Raw genomic sequence first — 23,199 nt, forward strand, 5'->3', positions numbered from 1 at the left:
AGAGGCCAACAGGACAGAGGCTTGTGGGGCTGGTTGTGGCCTCATTCCTCTTCTTTCCCTGATCCAGGTAAAGAAGCCAGTCTGATGCCTGCCATAGAAGCCATCGCCGGGGTCAGACATGAAGCGTGTGTGTCAGATTTTTGTCCTCTGGGTCTTCTGCGTGCTCATCTTGTGGCTGATGATCCCCTGCCTGGATCAGAAACCCGAATTGGCACCCCAGGAAAAACTGGTGTACTTGGTACCATGGTGTGGCAACTGCCTTTGGTTCAAGATCAAGAAGTGTGGCTGCCCATCCGGGACACTCAACTACTCCCTGTGCCACCAGACAGGCAGAGAACAGAACTGGTTTGATGCGTGCTATGAGAAGGCGACGGAGTACCTGATGAGGACAACAGAGTCCCTGCCCCCCAGTGTTGTGCTCTGGTGGTTGGTCAGTGGTCCACACTGGGCCTAACCCCTCACCCTTCTTCCCAGGCCTAGCCCATCTCCCACTTTCCAGCCCAAACCCCTGCCTTGGGCCCTGGCTTAGAGCACCTCCCATCTTCAGAGCCTCAGCTCTGCTTTCTTCCCACCGGGAGCCAATACCTGGATCCTAGCCCTCAGTCTCCCCCCTCCGGCTGTTCCCAGGGCGTGAACTCAGCAAGCAAGCTGGGCAAAGTGTGGGAGAAGCTGTTCGAGGTTATTCCCAGACCCTCAGTAAGGCCTAATGACCTGTATTGTGGGTCTTGTGTGCTGGTGGGGAACTTGAAGGTCCTGCGGGCTTCTGGCCTCAGCAGCAACATCACCCACCACACCACAGCCTTCAGGTGGGTGCTGAGGAGAGGGCAGGGAGCAGGAAGGCCCAGGCCTGCCCGCAGAGTTCTGCCAGCTTCTGTTCTCCTTCCCAGAGTGAAACCGGCCCCTGTTCAGGTCTTCAAGAAGGTAGGGAACCAAACCGTGGGCTTCACCTGCCGTAGGAATGCTGGGGCCCAGGGTTCCTGGAGGCAGCTGCTGCTGCTTCTCCTGAAGCTTTCTGGTCTGGCCTGGACTTCAGATGCTCTGAGTCAGGAGGTGATGGTTTGGGAACTCAGACATTCTTAGCATGGGGGTGAGGGGAAGTCACTATAGGGTAACCTACTGAGGGCAGCTGCAGGACCTTCCCAGGTCTCAGGGGCTGCTGAAACTCCCCCACCTCCTAATTCTTTCTTAGGTTTTGGAAGATCATCTAGTTCCCTAGTGGAATGGAAGATAGCAAAGACCAGGTAAGGGGACAGGAAAGAGTAAGATATGGCTGTGGGCTGCTGTCTGGAAGGCCCCAGGTACGCTCCCTCTCCCTTCTCCCCCAGGTCTTTGGGATGAGCCCCACCTTCCTCAGGTACAACCAGGGTGACAGGCTGGATAACCAGGGTCGGTATCCATCCCTGGGGTTTGTGGCTCTGTTCTGTGCCTTGTCCATCTATGACCCAGTTAAGAATCTTATTCCTTCTTCACTTAAAACTTCCTTCCCCTATGCCTTCAACATAGAGCCTAAAAATTTCTGCCAGGCTTTCAAGGCTCTGCATGATCTGACCCTTCCTCTCCCCTCCTCTCTCCCAGGCTCACACGCTGGGCTTGTTGGCATTCCCCAAACACACTGGCTGCCTCGTGCCTTCTCACACACTGCTCCTCTGCCTGGAATGCCCCTCTCTTGTCTCCCTGGGGAATCCTCTCTCTTCTTCCAATGTGAGGAGGAGCCATAGCTGACACCCTCTTTTCTGGGCTCTGGGGTCATTGTGAGTGTTCAGAGTTTTTCTTCCCTGGAAAAAGTGAGCCCCATTCTCCTCCCAGCTCTAAGAGGCAGGCTGTCGCCCTTGATTCCCCCCGCCCCGCCCCGCCCCCCGCCACTTGATGGTGAGGGAGGTGTTGAATGCAGGGAGGTGGGATAAGGGCAGGCAGGATTCCTCTGTTAACACATACATTTCTCTCTCATTCACCAGGATGCCCATTTTGGATTTGGATCAGAGAAGCAAGGAAAGTGGGAGGATGTTAATCAGACCCTAAGGAGGTTACTGCCTAGCTCAGAAGCAGAAATGGAAGTCAGCAAGAGTGTGTGGTGGGCAAGCTCACCATCCACATGTGATGCCCTGCTGGTCCACACAGGTCCTAGTCCTTTGGGCCTGAAAGCAGGAGAGTCTTGGGATTGTAGCCCCAACAGTATAACTATGAGGACTTTCAGGGGTGAAGGGCAAGAGGGAACTGTGTGGACATCAGTCGGGTACTGAATAAAATCCTAGTCTGATTCTTTTACCTGTGAGGACAGTGTCAGGGGAGGAAGGGCCTGACTTGATTTTCAGATCTCAGGGTCAATATTTCCCTGGCTTTCTCTGCCTGAGTCCCTGGATCATGCAGACGGTGTAAATTTAGACCCAACCCTATGGTTGGATGCAAGCCCAGACTCCATTCTTGGGGATGTTCTTTTCCCATAGGATAAAAGAAATGAGCCTCCTTATCCAGAAAAGGCAAATCTATAGAAATAGCAGATGAAGAGTTAGCAGGGGGTGGGGCAGAAGAGAATGGTGAGTGATTATTTGATGAGTATACGATGTTTTTAAAAAGTGTTGAGTGTAGAAGCACCTGCTGCCCGCACAACATTGAGAGTACACTAAATGCCACTGAATTGTACACTTAAATGGTTCATTGTATTTTATGTAATTTCACTTCAATTAAAAAAAAGAGTTGCAAACAAATGCATGTACTATGATTACAACTATAACATTAAAAGCATACAAAATAATACACTGTCTAGCTATACATAGATGTGTAAAAAATAAAAAGTCAAGGGAATAATAAACAGAAAATTCCCAACAGTATTACCATCTGGCAGGGAAGAATGAGCACCCAGGGTTTTTAATGATATCAGTGGTGGTCTGTTCATTAAGGAGGGTACATAGATGTTTGTTTTCTTGCTATCTTATATATATTCAGTACTTAATAAAATTTAAAGACATAATAAGGAAGGAAATCCTGTTACATGTTGCAACATGGGTGAAGCTTAAGGGACATTAACACTAAGTGAAATATGCCAAACACAAAGAGACAAATATCGTATGATTCCTCTTTGGCGTACATAAACTGGTAGGAACAGAAAGTATAATGGTGGTTTCTAGGGGCCAAGGGAGAGGGGAATGGGAGTCATTGTTTAATGGGTATAGTCTTTCTGTTTTGCAAGATGAAAAAGATCTGGAGCTGTTTCACAACAATGTGAATATACTTGTACTACTGAACTGCATGCTTAAAAATGGTCAACACGGGGTGCCAGAAAACGAGCCCGCGAGCAATTTTGGAATTACGGCAGTGGTGGGCAGCCAAGGTAATCTGCACCGATTTCTTGGGTTGACAGTTCCTGGATCCCCACTTTGAACAATGGAAATGTCCTGGGTTACTTTGCAGAAAGAAGTAATCCCTTTTACGACAGAACATGTAATAATGAAATGGCCAAAATGCAGAGACTAGCCTTGGAACACTTAAATCAGGTGGTTGGAGTGGAATACATCCTCTTACATGCTCAAGAGCCCATCCTTTTTATTATTTGGAAACAACAGCAGCAGTCTCCTACCAAAGTTATCCCACTGGCTGATTACTATATCATGGCTGGAGTGATCTATCAGGCACCAGACTTAGGATCCGTCATAAGCTCTAGAGTGCTTACTGCGGTACATGGCATTCAGTCAGCTTTTGATAAAGCTATGTCATACTGTCGATATCATACTTCCAAAGGGTATTTGTGGCACTTTTAAAGATCATGAAGAGCAAGTTAAAGTGAAACCTAAAACCAAAAGGAAGGAGTTCCATTTTCCAGAAGCAACGTGTGGATGTTTTTACTCCTAGGCCTGAGACAAAAATTTCCACCCAAATTTGTGCAGCAAAAGTCTGGAGAAAAACCTGTCCTAGTGGATCAGACAAAGAAAGAGGCAGAATCTACACCAGAAACTCTAAACTCTGAGGAGAAGAAGACCACAAAGAACATCCAACAGAGAGTGAGGACTAAAGGGCCCCCTGAAAAACGAATGAGACTTCAGTGAGTGCTGGACAGGAGAGAAGCTTGCAAGACTTCTTGTCCATTATTATACCTCATTACTGTGACAGGCTCTTGAACTTTAAAAGTTCTTTGTCACCACCCTCTCATTTGTATAGAATATGCTTGTTCTTTAAGAAAGGATACTTATGTCCTTTCAATATGCTTTCAATATGGATATTTGTATCTTTTGTAATCTTTTCCCTACAGGACTTGATTAGCCTCCTTACTCACATGTGTACTGCTTTTATGTGTTTAAAACCAAATAAAGGCGTTTGTGTAAATTTCAAAAAACGGTTAACATAGTACATTTTCTTATGTGTTTTTATCACAATAAAAAATTATAGTAATTAGAATTTAATTTTAGATGTAGAAGAACTGTTGACAAGTTAAGGTATGCATGAACTCATCAAAGAAATTTGCATGCTGGGGTAACAGGTTTTTGTGTTTTTTTTTAACTATAATATTAGCTAATTCTCAAAAACAACAAAAGCTAATATAAAAAAGTTAGACAGCATCAAAGTAAAAAGCTTATGCACAGCAAAGGAAACCATCAACAAAATGAAAAGGCAGCCTATGGAATGGGAGAATATACTTGCAAATTATGTGATAAGGGGTTAATATCCAAAATATTTAAGAAACACATTCACATCAATAGAAAAAAAATGAACAATTAGACTTAAAAATGAGCAGAGGAACTAGAGAGACATTTTTCCAAAGAAGACATATAAATAGCCAACAGGAATGTGAGAATGTGGTCAGCATCACTAATCATTAGAGAAATGCAAATCAAAACAACAATGAGCTATCACCTCACACCAGTTAGAGTGGCTAGTAACAAAAAGATAAAACAATTGCTGGCGAGGATGTGGAGAAAAGGGAATCCTTGAGCACTGTTGTAAAAGCGGTGCAACCACTATAAAAAACAGTATGGAGATTTCTCAAAAGATGAAAAGCAGAACTATCAGATTATCTACCATATTACCTAGCAATTCCATTTCTGGGTATGTATTCAAAAGAAATGAAGTCACTATTTCAAAGTGATATTTGCACTTCTATGTTTATTGCAGCATTTTTACAATAGCCAAGACATGGAAACAATCTAAGTGTCCATCATGGGTGAATGGATAAAGAAAATGTCAAATAAATAAATAAATAAATAAATAAATAAATAAATAAATAAATATATATATAACACATCCATCATATATATACAAATATTATTCAGCCGTAAAGAAACAAGGAAATCCTGTCATTTGCAACAACATGGATAGATGTTGAGGGTATTCTGCCAAGTGAAATAAGTCAGATGAGAAAGACAAATACCATATGATCTTATATGTAGAATCTAAAAAAACCCCAAAATCATAGAAACAGAACAGATTGGTGGTTGGCAGAGGGGGAAAGTGATCAGAAGGCACAAGCTTTCAGCTATAAGCCCTGGGTGATGTTCAGTGTGGTGGCTATAGTTAACAATAGTGTACTGTATATGTATTTAAAAGTTGTTGAGAGAGTAGATCTTAAAAAGTTCTCATCACAAGAAAAAAATTTATAACTTTGTGAAGTGATGGATGTTAACTAAACATATTGTGATGATTATTTCACAATATAGACATATATCAAATTATGTTGTACATGATAATTAGACTAATACAATGTTATATGACAATTACATCTGAACAAAGCTGTAACATGTCATTGAGAAAAAGAAAAGCAGAGTATATTCATATACAAAGCAGTTTTTAAAAATTTATCTTTATTTTTAATTTTTTAAAAAGTGATTTATTTATTTATTTTCAGAAAGAGGGGAGGGGAGTGAGAAGAAGAGGGAGAGAAACATCAATCAGTTGCCTCTTGAATGCCCCCAACCGGAGACCGGGCCTGCCTGACCAATGATCAAACTCTCAAACTTTTGCTTTGCAGGGTGACACCCAACCAACACACCAGCCACACCAGTCAGGACTAGACAAGCTGCTTTAATTTTATAGACAAGCGTTAAGATTTTTAAAAGTAACCTAATGTTTTTGAAGGAAAACCAGGGAACTAATTATATTAAGAGACTGAAAAAAACAACCCATTAGAATGGTTAATTTTGCAGAAAAATGTAACAATATCCTCATTTGTCAAAAAGTTTATTACATGTTGACACTAACTCAATTGGAAATTAAAAACAAATATATCTGGGGGAACTACTCAGAAATAACCAGCTAGCAAGTTAATTAGAGATCTTTAGCACTCTTTTTTTTTCTTTTTATTATATGCATTTTTATTTATTTTTTAATAATATTTTTTAAAATTTATAAATCATGTTTATTCTATTATGGTTGTTTCAGTTTTTTCGCCCTTAACCCTCCTCTACCCATTCCACCCCATCCCCGGCTCCCACAGTCAATTCCCACTCTCTTGTCCATGTCCATGGATCATTCATACATGTTCTTTGTCTAGTCCCTTCCCCTTCTTTCCACCATTGTCCTCTTTCCCCATCCCTTCTGGTTACTTTCAGTCTGCTCCATGTTTCCATGCCTGTGGTTTATTTTGTTCCTTAGTTTATTTTGTTGAATTGAGTCCACTTATAGGTGAGATCATATGGTATTTGTCTTTCATCATCTGGCTTATTTCACTTAGCTTAATATTCTCCAGTTCCATCCATGTTGTCGCAAAAGGTAGGAGTTTCATCTCTCTCTCTCTCTCTCTTCTTTCTTTCTTCCTTCCTTCCTTTCTCTCTACCTTTCTTTTTCTTTCTTTTTCTTTCTTTCTTTCTTTCTTTCTTTCTTTCTTTCTTTCTTTCTTTCTTTCTTTCTTTCTTTCTTTCTTTCTTTCTTTCTTTCTTTCTTTCTTTCTTTCTTTTCCTTCCTTCCTTCCTTCCTTCCTTCCTTCCTTCCTTCCTTCCTTCCTTCCTTCCTTCCTTCCTTTCCTTCTTTCTTTCTTTCTTTCTTTCTTTCTCTCTCTTTCTATTCCTTCCTTCCATTCAAGTGCAGATTGAGTTTATTTATTTTTTATGTCAAAATTAATTATAAAATATTTAAAAATTTAAAATCATTGTAAAGTCTCAGCAGTTAAACCAACATGACACCAGCACAGAAATAATCAAGTAGATCAATGAAATATAATGAGCATTCTAGAGACAAATGTACATATCTAACATTGTAATATATGATTAAGTTGGTATTTCAAATCAATGGGTAAAATAGGCTTATTAAACAAATAAGGTGCATAGACCACTATTACTTGAAATAAAACAAATATAGAGCCCTATTTCACACATTATACAAGAAATATTCAGGTGAGTTAAAAATCAATTGTAGTATCTAAGGAGTTTTAGGAGAAAATACAAACTAATATTTTTCTTACCCTGAAGTAAAATATTCAAACCCAGAAGTTGTAAGTAAAATATTGGCAATATTATTATATTAAACATTTAAGACTGTAGAGTAATATACATATAAAAAAGTTAAAGGACAAGTAATACGAAAGTATTTGCAACACACCTAAAAAAGGGTTAATGGTTTGTTGTTTTTTTTTTAGGGAAAAAAATTCTACAAAACTTTAATCAAAAAATGGATAAAGAATACCAAAAAGTTATTTAAAGCTTTTTAGAAATAATGGAAATAGGCAAGGAGTATACAAAACAGGTTTAGTTTCAACAAATAATAAAGGAACAATTAAAATACCACATCATTGTCACAATCAGATTAATACGTATTAAAAATATTGGTAATATCAGGTATTGGCAACTGGGAAAGGAACTGGATATTCATAGACTCTTTTTCTTCATCCTAAAGCAGTCCCTTTAGCATATTTTGCAGTGCTGGTTTGGTAGAGGTGTATTCTTTTAGCCTTCTTTTGTCTGGGAAACTCCTTATTTCGCCTTCCATTTTAATTGAGAGCCTTGCTGGGTAGAGCAGTTTTGGTTGCAGGCCTTTGCTTTTCATGACTTGGAATATTTCTTGCCACTCCCTTCTGGCTTGTAGTGTTTCTGTTAAGAAGTCAGCTGCTAGCTGTATTGGGGCTCTCTTATATGTTACTACCTCTTTCTCCCTTGCTGTCTTTAGGAATCTCTGTTCGTCTTTGATATTTGCCATTCTAATGATGATGTGTCTTGGAGTGGGCCTCATTGGGTTCCTCTTGAATGGGACCCTCTGTGCTTCCTGGACTTGTGTGATTTTTTTTCTGTCCTCAAATTAGGGAAGTTTTCCATCATTACTTTTTCAAACAGGTTCTCTATCCCTTCCTCATCCTCTTCTCCTTCTGGTATCCCTATTGTATGGATATTATTACATTTCAGGTTGTCTTGCATTTCCTTCAATGCCTCTTCATTCTTTTTGAGTCTTTTTTCATTTTCTTGCTCTTCCTGGGATCTTCTTTCTACCTCATCATCCAGCTCGCTGATTCAATCCTCAGCTTCATCTAGCCTGCTTTTGATTCCTTCTACTGTGTTCTTCAATTCAGAAATTGTATTCTTCATTTCCTCTTGTCTCTTATTGATAGTTGCTATGTCCTTTTTCATGCTGATATAGTTTGCAGTAAGTTCCTCATAGTTTCTCTGTAGTTTTTTGTAATTCTCTCTGAGCTCATTGAGCTTCCTTAGAACCGTTGTTTGGAACTCAATATCTGACAGTTCACTTGCCTCTATTTCATTTAGTTCTGTTTCTGAGGATTCCTCCTTCCCTTCGAGTGGGGGGTACTTCTTTGTCTTCCCATTATTTGTGAGACTCTTCTTTTTTTGCTTCTGCTTCTTAAGTTGATCTGTCTTGATTTCCCGACTTCGTGGTGTTAACTTCTATGGTTGGAGACTGCTGTTTTTACTTTCTGGATCTGCCTCTGATGATGTCAGATGTTGTCCCTGCCTGACCTTACGCAGTCTGTTCAAGACTTCCAGGAATCTACTGTTTGTGGCTGTTTCCTTCAGGTGTTAATCTAGCCACTCTGCACTCAGCAGGCTGCCTTAGGCAGCTCAGGGTGGGGTGGAGTTCCTTCTGGGGTCAGGGTTATTGGGTCCTCTCACTCTGCTGCTGTATGGGGGCGGAGTCAGCAGCACTGGGATCCCGCTGGCTACTTTCTCCATTCTCTCCCCAAAGCCTCCATCCCCAATCTCTCCTCAAGTGTCTCCAGACCTCTCTGCACACTCTTTATCCAGAGATCTACTATCTGTGGCTGCCACTCTGCACTCAGCAGGCGGCTTAGACAGTACAGGGCGGGGTGGAATCCTACCTGGGGGCAAAGCTATTGGGTCCTCTGATGCTGCTGCCACTCAGGTGTGTGGTCTCTGCCTGGGCAAGATGGCTGCTGCCACATGGGGGATGAATCAGCACTGAGATCCCACCAGCTACTCTCTCAGTTCTCTCCCCAAAGCCTCCTTCCCCAGTGTCTTCTCAGGCATCTCTAGCCCACTCTGCCCCCGCCTTTGTTGGAGCCCCGGGTAAGTGGCTGCGAATAAAAATTTATGCGTTGGCCCTTTAAATGGCTCGTTGCATCTCCAGCCCCGTTTCTGGCAGAGAGCACCCTGCCGCTTTTTGCAGCTGGCTGTTATGTGTACTTTTTGGGCTCCGGTCCTGTAGGGTGGAGATCCCCGCTTTTGGTTTAGACCCCGTTGTTCTTAGGGGGATCCAACTGGCAGTTTCAATATCCTTCTGGCACTGCCGCCCGTGGGTGCCCCACCCATCTTCTCGAGTCTCTGTCACACTCCTTACCAGTCAGATTGCGCTAGAGCCAAATCCTGTCTCTGGGGTTACAAGGCTCCTCTCTTGCTATTGTTCAGTTGCTTGTTCCAGGTGATTTTTCCATGATTTAGTTGTAATTACAGGCTGGTTCTGGGAGGAGGTCAGTGTGACTTCCACTCACTCCTCCACCATCTTGATTCTCCTAGTTTAGCACCTTTTCATATGCCTATTGCCATCTCTGTTTTCTTTGAGAAATGTCTGTTTAGGTCTTCTGACCATTTTTAAATTGGAATTTTTTTTTTTTTTTTTTTTTTTGGTGTAAGTTGTAGGCCTTAAGTATTTTGGATATTAACCCCTAATGAGATATATCTTTTTCCATTCAGTAGGTTGTCTTTTTGTTTTGTTGGTTTCCTTTGCTGTACAAACTTTTTAGTCTGATATAGTCCCATTACTTTTGCTCTTGTTGCCATTGCCCAAAGAGACATAGCCAAAAAGACATTGCTAAGACTGATGTAAAAGAATTTACTGCCTATGTTTTCTTTTAGGAGTTGTATGGTTTTATATTTGACTTTGTCTTTAATCTATTTGGAGGGTTTATGGGGTTTTTTTGCTTGTTTTTGGTATATGGTATAACAAAGTGGTCTTTCTCTTTTCTCTCCTTCCTTCCTTTTTTGCATGTATCTGCCCAGTTTTCCGAACAACACTTATTGAAGAGTGTCCTATTGCATATTCTTGTCTCCTTTATTGAAGAGTAATTGACCATATAAGTGAAGATTTATTTCTCGGCATTCTATTCTATCCAGTGATCTATATGTTTTTATGCCATTACCAGACTGTTTTGATTATTGCAGTTTTGTAGTATAGTTTGAAATCAGGAACTAGGATATCTCCCATTTGGTTCCTTATCAAGATTTCTTTGGCTATTTGGGGTCTTTCATGGTTTCATATAAATTTTTGGATTAGTTGCTCTAGCCATTTGAACCATTTTAAGTTGCATAGTTCTGTAGCATTAAGTACATTCATATTGTTGTGCAACCACCACCACCACCTTGAACTTACAATTTTCAAAGCATACTTTCTGCTCTGTCATCTAAATAGTCTAAATGTCATAACATCCCAGCAGCAATGATCAATCCTAGAACTCAGATTTTATTTTCTAAATAATTTTTTTCCATTAAAAAACTCCAGGTCTGGACAAGGAAAGTATGAGGCCAGCTTGAACATTAAATATGGGACATTCTGAGCATCAAAAGTATCAACTGTAATGATAGAATCACAGTGAATATATAAAAATTCTTGATACCATAATGATACTCAGAAACAAAAACAATTCATTGGAAGAGACTTAGTACATCAACTGGAGGCAGAACATTTATCTTGCCCTCTTGGTAGAAACAGTAGCTCAAGATAACCAAATAGCTACAGTTAATTAGGGTATTCAGTGGCTGGGTACCCAAGACAAATATTGACTACATCCAACAAACACATAAAACCTAACAAAATGCAAATATCCCTTTGATAACCAAGAGCACATTTACCACCTCTCCAAGGGCACTAAGGTGAACTTGGTGTCATGCCCAGAGCCAGATTCGAAGAATCCCCAAAGGTGTGGCCAGTGAAGCTACCCATCACCATCTTGTTCCAGATACTGAACCCATTATGGCTGTATATACATACATTGTTTAGAAGAATAAAGTTACCCACTATAAAATAGTTTTAAAAAAATTGGTCGCCCCTGGAGAGAGGTTGGAAACGAATGGGGTGAGAAATTGCTGGCTTCCTTTCTATTTAATTTTAATTTTTAAGAAAGACTTTATTTTTAGAGAGAGCGGGAGAGAGGAAAATATTAATGTGTGCTTGCTTCTTGCGCTCCCCCTACTGGGAACCTGGCCCACAACCCAGGCATGTGCCCCAACTGGGAATCAAACCAGTGACCCTTTGGTTCACAGGCTGGCACTCAATCCACTGAGCCACACCAGCCAGGGTTCGATTTATTTTTTAAACCATGTGCATGCAATTGTGTTATTTGAAATAAATAAAACCGACCAAAAAGTTTGGTTGGGTAGATGTTTACTTTTAACCACAATACAAAGTTTTCGTGTAGATCCTTTTCTGAAGAGGGACCAAAGGCTCTTACTTTCCCATCTTTGCTTCAGGCTTAACAACCCTGCATTGGGCCTTGACAATGCCCCTCTCAAAGCCACCACATCAGCCTTGCTACACATTCTTGTCCTTCTCATTCCTGTCTCCATTACACTTGATTTCCAAGTCCTCCCTTACCTGGACCCTGGGCTGAATGCCAAGGTGAAGGCAGTCTAATCCACAAAGCCGATGTACAGGAACTCACACTATGACTTGTGTGGCAGGGCCCCTGATAAAACAGAGCTGGCATGAAGGAGGCCATTGGGCATCCACCCTTTCTCCAGGGAGGTCCCAGGACAAACCAGATGCCACCCCTCCTTTCAGCCTCCTCAGCAGAGCACCCCGTATGGTACATTAGGTAGCTGTGGCGACAAGAGGCGAAGTGCTGGAAGGAGGGGTAACGAGGGCTGGGGAAGTGATGGAGGCCCCTGGGGCAGTGAGACACGGTGGAGTCTATGATCGCAGATTCCTACTTTTCCCAATGCTCAGTGCTTGAGTCAGCCTGCCACTTGCCCTTGCAACAGGAAGAAAGCCATAATGATGGGTCTTAGGTCTATGCACTGCCTTAAGGCTCACCTGTGGCCGATATGCCTGCTCTTTGATTGGAAAGGTCTAACCTGAACGATGCTACCTGATACAACTCCAAGAGCTTGCCATTGCTCCCAGAACCTGCAGGTGTCCCCCTGTTTTCCATACACTCAGGATATCCAACTGGTTTGACAAACACTTTGGAAGGGCCTTCAAGTCCCCTCTTCCTCCATGATGTTCTGTAATGCTTTCCCTGGCCTCATCCTGAGTGGCCAGAGTCTCTTCTGGGCATCCAGGTCATTCTGCCAGTGCCTATGTCCAGGCTGTCTCCCCTGGAGATAAGCTACTCCTTTCAGTGCCTATAGTGGGGCTTTGTTGCACACAGGTTTAATGAGTATTTGCCAAATGAGTGAAAAGCTGGATTAGGGGCAGGGGGCAGCAACCAGCCCACCCTATCTCACCCACAAGGCTTCGCTACTTGGGCGTGGACAGACAAGCTGAAGGGGTGACATACCCTTCCTTAGGGAAGACGGTGACATCCAAAGGCATGACTTGTCCTTATCCATGAGTTCAGATCTGGATCCCAAGGCCCTCCATGATCTCTCTCCCTGCCCTTCCGTCCTCAGCCCCAACACTGCCAAGGGCAGACCAGTACTTCTCACCAGTATGCTCAGTGTCCCTCCCAACACCTCTCCAGTTCAGGCCTCCTTCCCTCAGTCCCTGGAATTCCTACAGCACTTCTCGTCGGCACACAGAACTGTTTGACTCGTTGATGAGTGTCCGTCTGTCCTTGGCAGTTGGATTCCAGCTCCCTGCAGACAGGGGCTTTGACTTTGCATCTTCTATAATCCTTCTCTACTGGAACGCAGGCAGATGACAAATTCATGCCACCTGACAGGAATCTTTAGCAAATCGATCCTTCTTCACAGGTGCCCTGGGTGCTGCTACTGCCCAGGGACACAGGTGGAGACAGCAGCAGAGAACAAATGCAAAGATCCAAGGTTTATTTTTGAAGGGAAGGTGAAAAAGAAGGTGAAGGGCTGGGATAATAAATTCTAGACAACAGGCAGTACATGCCCCTTGGCCAGGGCAAGGCACCCCTCTGGGTGACTCTGTAGGCTGGCAGGAAAGAGTAACGTGCTTCATTCCCATGCTAGTTGGGGTCGTCCCCGAGCCTTGCAGGTTTCCTTCCCTCTTCCCGGGAATGCCAGTGGACCTGGGGTTCCCAGGTTGGAGAGAAGAGCTAGACCATTCCTTTGGCAAACCTGCAGCTGTGTGGAGGAGCCATGACCCACTCTACAGCCATCTGTCAGTCTGTGCGCTCCCAGGCTGGCCTGCATCCGGCCCTGGCTGAGGCTGCTACCTGGAGGTGGCTTGTGAAGCGCTGGGGCTGGAGCATAGCAGGACTGGCCCCGGGGATGTCAGACTTTGAGTCAGGGACTCGTCCAGCTTGCGGGTCTCAGCCTCCAAGACAGTGGCCTCAGGGGCCTGGGCCACAGCGAGAAGGGAGTGGGAGAGGCTGTGGTGCAGGCCTACTAGCTCACGGCTGGTCTGGACCGAGCGAGCGATGTAGTCCTCCTTCTGCTTCCGCTCCAAGGCCAGCTGGGCTCTCAGCAGGGCCACCTGGTGGGCAGGAAAACCAAGAGGGTGAGAACAGGTGAGGGTCTTGAAGCTGCCCCAACTCTCCCCGCTCTGCTTCTGCGGCTGTCAGACCAGCACTTGAACCAACTTTATCACATCCACACATCTCAGGATCAGGTTTTATAGTGTTTGGGGGAGGGGTCCCTAGAAATCACAGAATCCAATGATCGTCAACTGGCTGCACAAGAGACTCAAGGAGGGAGCTTGAACAACAAAACTATTCCTCACCTTTTTGGAGGGATAACTTACATGTACTAGAATGCCCAGGTTTTGAGTGTACATCTTGATGAATTCGACAATGTACATACCCATGTATCGATACTCATGTATCGATATAACTGCTATCCCAATCAAGATACAGAATTTTTTAATCACTGCAGAAAGTTCCATCATGTCCTTTTTGGAAGCTTTTGAGAAATATTCTGACTTAACACACTGCGTATCACATAGAAATCTCTAAGACATACGCCAGGGTCGAATGACCAAAATACAATGTAACTGCAATGCTTTATGGGTTCGTGCAATTATATAGTTTTTCGTAGATTGACCTGCACGGTTTCCACCAATGAGATCGCTTCATTCGATGTGGACAAGACAGTGTGTTGACATCTAAAGTCCATAACAGATGGCATGTGAAAAACGAGAAAACTCGTGAGCGTTACAAAATGTGTTAATTAGACTGGGGCAACGCCTGGGCACCAGTATTTTTTTTCAAAGCCCCCCAGGTGGTTCTGATGTGCGGCCAGGGTTGAGAATCCCTGATTAGTTAATCCTCCACCCGTCAGGCGGCGATATGAGACTACCAGGAGGTGAAGTATTGGGAGCTCATAGCACACACAGGACTAGGGTGAGGCAAGAAAGGCTACTAGGGTGCAAAATTTTAGGAGGCACTCCAGGATGACAGCTAGGGGCTCCCAAGGTGCCTCTCCCGCCTCGTCCTAATCAGGGCCCTCTCTCAGGGATTGCTTTGTGTGAATTCAAAGGAACAGCTTAGGTCTAGCTGTATAGTCAGGCCCTGCCAGGAGTGACTATTGATTTCTAAAACAGGTTCAGAAGTAAACACTCCACAGTTGTTTTTACTCCTGGGCCTTGAAAGATGGGGAACCTTAAGTGTAGCCTAAGAGGCAAGAAGGCATTTTATACAGTTTCTCTGAGCACGGCGGCTTTACCCAAGCTCTGAGATGTGGATCTCGGTGGGGCCTGGGCCAGGCTACTCTGCCTGGTGTGCTGGCCATGGCCTTGCCTGAGAAGGTGCAGGGGAGGGCAGAGGAGGCCCGGAGACTTCCACTTGCCCTAGTCTGTGCTTCCAGGCTCTTCCACTCCTTAGTCCTCTTCCCTGTCCTTTCCCTTACTAAGTAGGAGCCTGGAGGTCAGGGGCCGGGAACACGCTTTCCTCCCCACTCCCACCCTAACCATATGGGAGGTGAGTTAGAACTGGGCTCTTCTTGTCTCCCATGCAGACTGAAGTTCTCTAAGGTGGGAACTGTTTCCCTTCTCCCTGCGGGAGGTTCATAATGGGCCGGGCACACAGCAGACACAAAGCCTGTTGCCTGAGTGCAAGAGGCGGGGGGGAGGCGGGGGGGGGGCAGCGGCGGCGTAGAAAAATCCTTCTAGAACGTACCTCTTTCTGCAGTTCAGCTATGAGTTTGGCCTCTGAGGAGCCCTTCTGGCCTCTTCCATTCTGTGGAAGACAAATGCCATTCCTGTGGGAAGAGGCCTTGCCACCCTGGGGGTTCTGTGGGCACCCTCTACCAGCTCGCCACAATCCTGGGGCCCAGGGCAAGGGCGGTGGGTCAGAAGTGTCTGAAATCAGGCTGAATGCTATGGGGAACCATATCCTGGGGCAAGGAGAGGCCCAAACAGGCCAATGGGTGATGCCAACAGAGACCTGATGCTGAACTTCCACAAGGTGTGGACAGCACTGCATTTGGGAGGCACCCTTTCATTTCCAGAAGCACACCACGCACCTGCTCTGTGCTAGCCCTGGGCTGTGACACAGGAAGCAAGACCGGGGGCCTGCCGTTGGGAAGCTCATACTAAAGGAACGGGGACAGAAAGCTGGGAAATGCTCAGCCACCAGAAACAGTCTCTCCCTCCCAGGGTGCAGGGCTGTCTACCAATGGGCGTACCTCAGCTAAAAGAATGCTGATTTGGGAAATTCTGCCCAAACTCCTCACTCCCAAAAGGGACTCTGGCCTCAGGAAATACCATGGACACTAATCTTGTAAATTCAGTATCTTAAGGGGCAAGGAGGTCTGAGGTCTGCAAAGCTGCTATCAAGCCCCTAGGCATCTCAGGCCGGCGAGCACCTGAGGCATGGCTCTGGGAGCAGGAAGGTTAGACACCAGTGAAGGCTGAGTTCCTCAGCGTGCAGGGCTGCCAGCCTGGACTCCGGCCCAGCCCCTGAGGTTGGGCTTCCTTCCTGGGTCAGGGACAGACTGAGTGGGGCTGTCTGGAGCAGAACCCAGTCAGGAGGGGCTCTCTGGACTGGCGGAAGTGGCTGTCTCCCTTTGCAAGGGTAGACTTGCAAAGGGCTGTTTCTGGTGGCTTGGAATGGGCTCTCCTGAGGCTGCAGTCAATGAAAAGAGGCAAACCTGAGGTGTGGGCAATAATGCTGTGGCTTCGCTGTCCCCAGTTCGTGATGCACGCAGGAAATCCCTCTTCAGCTTCCTCCGCTCTCGCTCCACCTGCCAGGATGCAAGTGAGAAGCCAGGGCTTGGCTTGGTGCTGGGCTGGGGCTGGTGTAGAGCCACTGCCTTTTTCAGAAGGCAAGTGCATGTGTGGGTTTGAATGTAAGGGGCCAGCTGTCATGGGAAGCTAAACTCCTGGGGCAACCCTGAGTGCAGGGAAGTGCTCCTGGGCAGGAGGGTAGGGCCGGCCTCTCAGGCCTTTGGAGCGAGGGTCAGCAAACATTTCCGTGGTATTTTGGGCTTTGTGGGCCATTTGATTCCTTTTGCAACTACTCAGCTCCATTACTGTGGTCTGCAAGGAGCTATAGACAATACATGAATGATTGGGCATGGCTGTGCTCCCATAAAACTTTATTTTCAGAAGTAGGCAGCAGGCTGAATTTGGCCCTTGGGCTGCAGTTTACCAGCCCATGCTCTGGGGGCTGCACCAGAAAGAGAGATCATGTCCACTGGATCCCCAAAGAGGGAGCTGAGGACAGAAGTTACCTGCTCCAAGGCAGTCCGCAGCTGGACATTGTGGCGCTGCAGCCTGCACCGGTCAACCTCCAGCTGTGCCACCACTTGCTGTAGGTGTTCAAGCCTTTGTTCCCATTGCTGCTTCTCCTCTAGCCCAGCACTAGGCTCACCCTCCACTCCTGAGACCTGTGGGAGAGAGCTGTGAATCTCACCTGGGCAGCCCCGTCGACAGGTGAACAGACACAGGGTGGAGGGGCCAACCTGGCAGGTCTGGAATTCAGGATACAATTCCCAAGAGAAGAGGAAAGGCCCCTGGGCACGAGCTTCCCCTGGGCCATCGGTTCCCACCAGGCCCCCAGCTCACCTTCCACAGCTGTACACCCACCTCTCCTCTGGGCCCCTGTTCTGCTCTGCTGGTCAGGCCAGGGCTTTGGAGCCGCTCCTTCTCCAGAGCCTGTCTGGTGAGCTCCAACTCATCCTGGGGTGTCAGGGCGTGGAACAAAGTCACATCACGGCAAAGCGCATATGCAGGTCCATCCCACCCCCCACCCTCAGTTCGGTTTTCTCGTCAGGGTTTAATCTCATGTGTCCTGGAGCCTCTGAGCTATTCTAGTGTAGAACAAACCTTCATTTTAGAGATGGAAAAAAAGGACCACAGAGGAATCTGCCCAAGGATATACAGTGGGCCAGGACTGACACCTGTCCCGTTTCAGACCTCCCATAAGCTAAGTGATAACAAGGAGCCCCAGGGAGAGATCAGGGACTTCGGAACCACACAGAGCCTGGTATTATGTCATCACTTACTGGCTAGATGACTTTGCTCAGGAGATGAGCTCTTTCCAATCCCAATTTCCTCATTTGTAAAATGACTACATGCCCCACAAGGCAGAGATCAAACCTTTGGAGTTAAATCCCTTTAGATAAGTGGGGAACCTGGTGCTAGATATGTTCTAGGCACCCTGTGTTTCATAAATGATAACGGGCAAGAAGAGAGACAAGATGAGTGTGCATGTGCCGGTGGAGGTTGTCTGGGAGAGGAGGAGCTTCACAGTAAAAAGACTGCTCGGATCTAATTCTACTTCTGTCATTTAACCTTGGACAAGCTATTCAGCCTTTCTGAACTGCCATTCCTCAACTATAAAATGAAAATAACAACAGTTCCTACTTTTCAGGCTTGTTGTGGAAGAATGTGAGAGTAATGCCAGGTACATAAAATGCTTAAAAAATGGTACCACTGTGATGAAGGGCTGCATCTGAAAGGTGTCCTTGAGTGGGTATAACAAGACAGACCCTGACTGGAACTACATTATTGAGTGAATATTGCTCAGTAACCTAACAATATGGACAGGAAGTGCCTCCTGCCCGGCTGTATACCTTACTTTTTCTGTGTCTGTAAGAATGGCCTGGAAATAGCAAAGTTGTTCCACTTACTGAATGCTTCCTTCCTGTGCACTTTGTACATTCTATCTCATTTCATACACAAAATGTCACTATGGGGCTTTTTTTTTTTTTTTTAAATCTATTAGAAAGCCAATGGTCAGAGAAGTGAAGGCACTTACCTAGGGTCACACAGCTAATAAACTGCAGAACTGTATTGCAAACCCAGGAAATTGACTTCGAAGTTCATAAACATAACCCCCGCTCTGTGTGTGGCCCTTTAACTACAGCAGAGCACGGGGAGCTCCCAGAAGCCAAGTCCCTTCAGAGCTGTGAGTCTGAGATGATGAAGGGGTTCTCTGGGCGCAGCACACGGATGCAGAGCCTATCTCCCAGGAAAAATGGGCTTGGCTCCCCTTGGCAAAAGAGACAGTGCTTCTCTCGGTCCAGCAGTCAGCCCAGTTTTCCCGACTGCCTCGTCGGTGTGGGCCTTGTGCTCAGGGCTAGGGGTGCAGAGATGACTAAGACGTGGCCCCTGACCCTGTGGTTAAATGTTACACCCTAAGGTCCACTTCCTTCCTCACTCACCATTCCACTGAGGAGCCCACTTATTCCTAACTGCTGACGACTCCAAATCCCTCTAGTCTCAGTCACTTCCTTTAACTTCAGATCACTTTACAGATCTGCCCACTGGACATCTCCCCTTGCATGCCCCATAGGTACCTCACTCCATTTCCAAACCAAACCCATCATCCCACTCCTCTTCCCCAAACCTGCCATTCTGCATCTCAGTGAGCAGAAATCTGGGGTCTGATTTATTTCCGTCCTTTCTGTCCTCTGCAGTCTCTTAGCCAATCAACTGTCTGATGTCCTATGATCACCTGGGTCCACCCATGGGCCTCCAACCGCACTTACTACCTCAGGTCTCCAGCTCTCCCCTGAGGGCTAGGACAGCCTCCCAGTTGTCTCCCCAGGTCTAGTGTTGCTCCGCCCAGCAGCCTGAGTGATCTTCCTGAACTGTGTATCTGATCATGTCACTCCCCTGCCCTAAACCCTTCATCTACTTCCCACTGGTCGTCTGCATCGTTAACATGACCTACGAGCCCTGAGTGATGGGGCCCCTGCAGCCCTCTCTTTTCTTGCTAACTCCTCCTCAGTGTTCCAGGAGCCTGAATTCCCTACACAGATGCTCCACCATCCGTCCTACCCAGCCAGTCCCTTCCCCACCTGTGCTTGGATAATTCTTTGCTGGTTCCTTCAGATCTGACCATAAACACCACTTTTACCAGGAAGCCTTTCGGGATTCACCCCGCAGAAAGGTAGGGTCTCCCTCTAGTATGCTCAGAGCGCACTGAACTTCCCAAATGAGGCACTGACTATGATTAGGTACTGCATTCTAGTTGCTTATCAACTAGACTGTAAGCTCTATGAGGGCATGGACCGTGGGTGCCTTATTCCCTTTGTATCCCCTCAGACTAGCACAATAACCTGGATTCCACTCACATTGAGGTGCCACAAGTGCAAGGTGTCAGGCAGCCCCTGAGTTCAGCCACACAGGGCTCTGCTCACCGGTTGTTGGGCCTCACTGAGTGACTCACCTGTAGCCGCTGCTGTTCTGAGTCTCGCTCCAGCACAGAGGCTTGAAGGAACATGGCCACTTCCTGCAGACTGCTGATACTGGCCTTGCTCTGGGCCAGGGACAGCGCCAAGTCCTGCGCCTTCTCCCTCCACTCGATCTCCCTGGCTTCTGTCTGCCTCAGGGCTGTCTGCAGCCGCTCTAGCTCCTGCTGCAGCCTGGGGCCTAAAGAATGCAACTTTGTAGAGGGCTCCTCCACTGGGGAGGCTTTGTGGCTGTGGGCTGAGTCCTCCAGGGTCTTCCTTTGCTCCCTCAGCTCCAGGATCTCCTCTTCCCTTTGTGCTAGAGTCAGTTGGAGCTCCCTGAGGCTCTCACGAAGGCCTCTCATCTCTTCCTCTTCTCTCTCCGACCCCAGATTCCGTGACTCTTGGATCACATCCCCTCGGAGCCTCTGGGCCAGAGACTTCTCCAGTAGCTGCTTCTGCTTCTTCTGACATCTCAGGTCTTCATCCCTCTGTGCAAGTGCCTGCTGCAGCTCCTGCACAGCTGCCTGGTGCCGGAGATCCCGGTCCTGGATCTCATCTTCCCGCTTCCTCAGGACCTCCTCCAGCTGCCGGGCTTGTGCCTGGCAAGAGTCCAGGGCAGCCTGTAGGGTGGCTGTGCTGGCCTCCAGGGTGTGGCTCAGTTCTGCCTGCTGAAGGAGATGCTGCTCCTTCTCCTGCAGGGCAGCCTGAGCCTTGCTGAGGGCCTCCTGCAGAGCCTCTGCCTGGCCCTGGGCAGTCTCCTCCCGGTGCTGGGAGGACTGGCTCTCCACCCGCAGGACCTCCAGCTCCTGGTCCCGTTCCTTGAGCATCGCCTCCACCCGCAGCCAGCTGTCCTGCAGGGCCCTGGCCTCTGCCTCGTGTTCCTGCTCCCGCTCTGCAAGCTGCTGCTGCAGGGCCACCAGAGCCTGTTCCTGCTCCCGAGACTCTACCCTCAGGTCTCCCAGCACCTCCTCCAGGGCCTGTACCCGCCGCCCCTCCATTTCTAGCTCTTCCTGGAGTCTTCGCACATGTTCCTTGTGTTCCTCAAGCTCTCCCTGGCGCTCTTTTAGTGTCACATGGGCCTGCTCCAGAGCTCTCTGCAGGGCGCTTGCCTCTTCCTTCACACTCTCCTCCTGCCCCTGGGCCTGCTGCTGTTGCTGCTGCAGGGCCTCCAGCTCTCGGTCCCTCTGGGCCTGGGCTCTCTGGGCCTCTTCTAGCTGACCCTGGAGCGACTGCTCTCTTAGCTCCCCCTGTTCCCTGGCTTCCTGCAGGTGCTGCTGCAGGACCACGATCTCCTGCTCTCGCTGGGTCAGGAGTAGGCTGGTCTCACCCATCTTCCTGTGTAGGCCCTGGAGCTGCTGCTCCAGCTGGCCTTTGTGCTCCTGAAGTTCCTGGATACGCTCCTGCTGGCATTCCACCTCCTTCTCCTTATCACGCAGGATCAGCTTCAGGTGCTCCAGGCTCCCCCGCTGTGCTTTATTCTGGCCCTTCCCCTCCTCTGCCCGGTCCTGCATCAGCTGCCTCTGAGAGGCCAGTTCCCGGCCTCGCTCTCTCAAGGACAGCTTGATCTGTTCTAGGTCCTCCTCTAGGAGCTTGGTCTGCAGTGTCCTCTGATCTTCTAGGACCTGAATCCTCTCCTTCTGCAGCACCATCTCCTGGTCCCTCCTCTGGAGGTCCTGAGTCAGATGCTCTTTCTGCCTCTGCAGCTCCTCAATCAGTTCTCGCTGGGACTTGACCTCCTGGTCCTTTTCCTGCAGCTCTCTTGTGAGAAGGCTGCTGTGGCCCTCCAGCTCCTGGATCTGGCTGCTTTGTGCCTGCAGCTCCTGGCTCCTTTCTTCTAGGTCCAGTGTAAGGTGGGTCAGAGCCACCCTCTGCACTTCCCTCTGGCCCTCCAGCTCCTCAATTGCCTTTTGCTGGCACTCTACTTTGCGATGGTTTTCCTCTAGTTCCAGGGCCAGGCACTCCAGTGTAACTAGCTGCTTCTTCAGATCCTGAATCTGTCCTTTTTGGGATTCAATCACTTGGTCCTTCTTCTCGAGTTCTAGAAGCTGATGCTCCAAGACATTCCTCTGTGTCTCCTGATCCTTCTCGAGCTCTCTGATCTGCTCCCTCTGCATAGTCAGCTTCTGCTCTCGCTCCTGGACAGCCATGGGCAGGTGCTCTAAAACAGACCTGCACCTCTCCAGCTCCTGAATCTGTTCCTGTTGCAGATCCACCTCTTGGTTCCTCTTCTTTAGGTCCAGAGACAGCAATTCCAAAGCCGCCTTTTGCATTTCCCTCTGCTTCTCCAGCTCCTGGATTTTTTCCTGCAAAGCCTCCACTTCCCCATCTCTTTCAGAGAGGGCCTGGGCCAAGATAGCCAGATTCTCCTGCAAAGCCTTCCCTTGGGCCACCTTCAGCTCTCCCTGCTCCTGCAGAGCCTGGGCTCTCTCGCGTTCACTCTCCACCTCCTCATTCTTCAGCTTTAGGGCTGAACGAGCAGTTCGCAGGTCTTCTTCCAGGACTCCAGCAGCACTTGCCTGAGCCCTGGCTTCTGCAACAGATGCTTGCAGATGCTGCACTTGGGCTGTCAGGTTCTCCTTGGCAGCCTGAAGTAGCTCTCGCTCATTCTGGAAAACAAGAGGTACAGCCACCTTACACTACACTTCCTTGATACCGTCAATCTGACACATGCCCTTTTTTCCTTGCTTTACAGCACCAGCACTGAGAAGGGCTTGGACAAAAAGAACCCATGCATTTCACTTAAACTAATAAAAGAACATCCCTATCACGTCCCAGGGCTCTGCTATGCCCAGAGGAGAAGGCCTGGTGCAAATGAGCCATCCCAGACTCTGGTCCTTGAGGGAAAGAGACAAAAATTTCAACCTCAGTTCAGAAAAATTACTGAAGGAGGATTCACTGGGGCCTTAATAATGGCCTCAGGGATGTGGGGACAGCCGGAGAAATAGACACTGCTGAAGGAAGTTGGGCACTGCATATGGATGGGGTAGGGCCGCAGGCCAAAATGGGCCTGGGAGCTAGAGCCTGGGTCCTGAGGGACCACTCCTGAAGCAACCCTCTCCCCCAAACCAGG

At 47.2% G+C, this 23,199-nt stretch overlaps 2 protein-coding genes and 1 pseudogene across 2 annotated transcripts in view; 2 read left to right on the plus strand and 1 right to left on the minus strand.

Moving 5' to 3' along the window:
* Positions 1-118: 118 nt before the first annotated feature.
* Positions 119-1,216, plus strand: CUNH20orf173 (chromosome unknown C20orf173 homolog). The gene is made up of 4 exons (XM_054574148.1): positions 119-430; positions 628-806; positions 888-1,050; positions 1,190-1,216. Exons 1-4 carry the CDS (start codon positions 119-121, stop codon positions 1,214-1,216), a joined length of 681 nt encoding a protein of 226 aa, XP_054430123.1.
* A 4-nt stretch (positions 1,217-1,220) lies between these two features.
* LOC129070923 (mediator of RNA polymerase II transcription subunit 6-like) lies at positions 1,221-4,040 on the plus strand (annotated as a pseudogene).
* An 8,289-nt stretch (positions 4,041-12,329) lies between these two features.
* The window catches only part of CEP250 (centrosomal protein 250), a 43,349-nt gene continuing 32,479 nt past the window's right edge, over positions 12,330-23,199 (minus strand). Inside the window, exons 29-34 of the mRNA XM_054573842.1 lie at positions 20,126-22,735; positions 17,536-17,628; positions 17,181-17,336; positions 16,599-16,691; positions 15,626-15,685; positions 12,330-13,986 (exon numbers count right to left, since the gene is read on the minus strand). Coding sequence (XP_054429817.1) covers positions 13,723-13,986; positions 15,626-15,685; positions 16,599-16,691; positions 17,181-17,336; positions 17,536-17,628; positions 20,126-22,735 — 3,276 coding nt within the window. The 3' untranslated portion in view covers positions 12,330-13,722. The remainder of the gene's footprint in view (positions 13,987-15,625; positions 15,686-16,598; positions 16,692-17,180; positions 17,337-17,535; positions 17,629-20,125; positions 22,736-23,199) is intronic.

The sequence above is a fragment of the Pteronotus mesoamericanus genome, unplaced genomic scaffold (assembly GCF_021234165.1).
Source record: "Pteronotus mesoamericanus isolate MK-2021 breed Mesoamerican mustached bat unplaced genomic scaffold, CSHL_Meso_final contig_25, whole genome shotgun sequence".
Classification (NCBI taxonomy): Eukaryota; Metazoa; Chordata; class Mammalia; order Chiroptera; family Mormoopidae; genus Pteronotus; species Pteronotus mesoamericanus.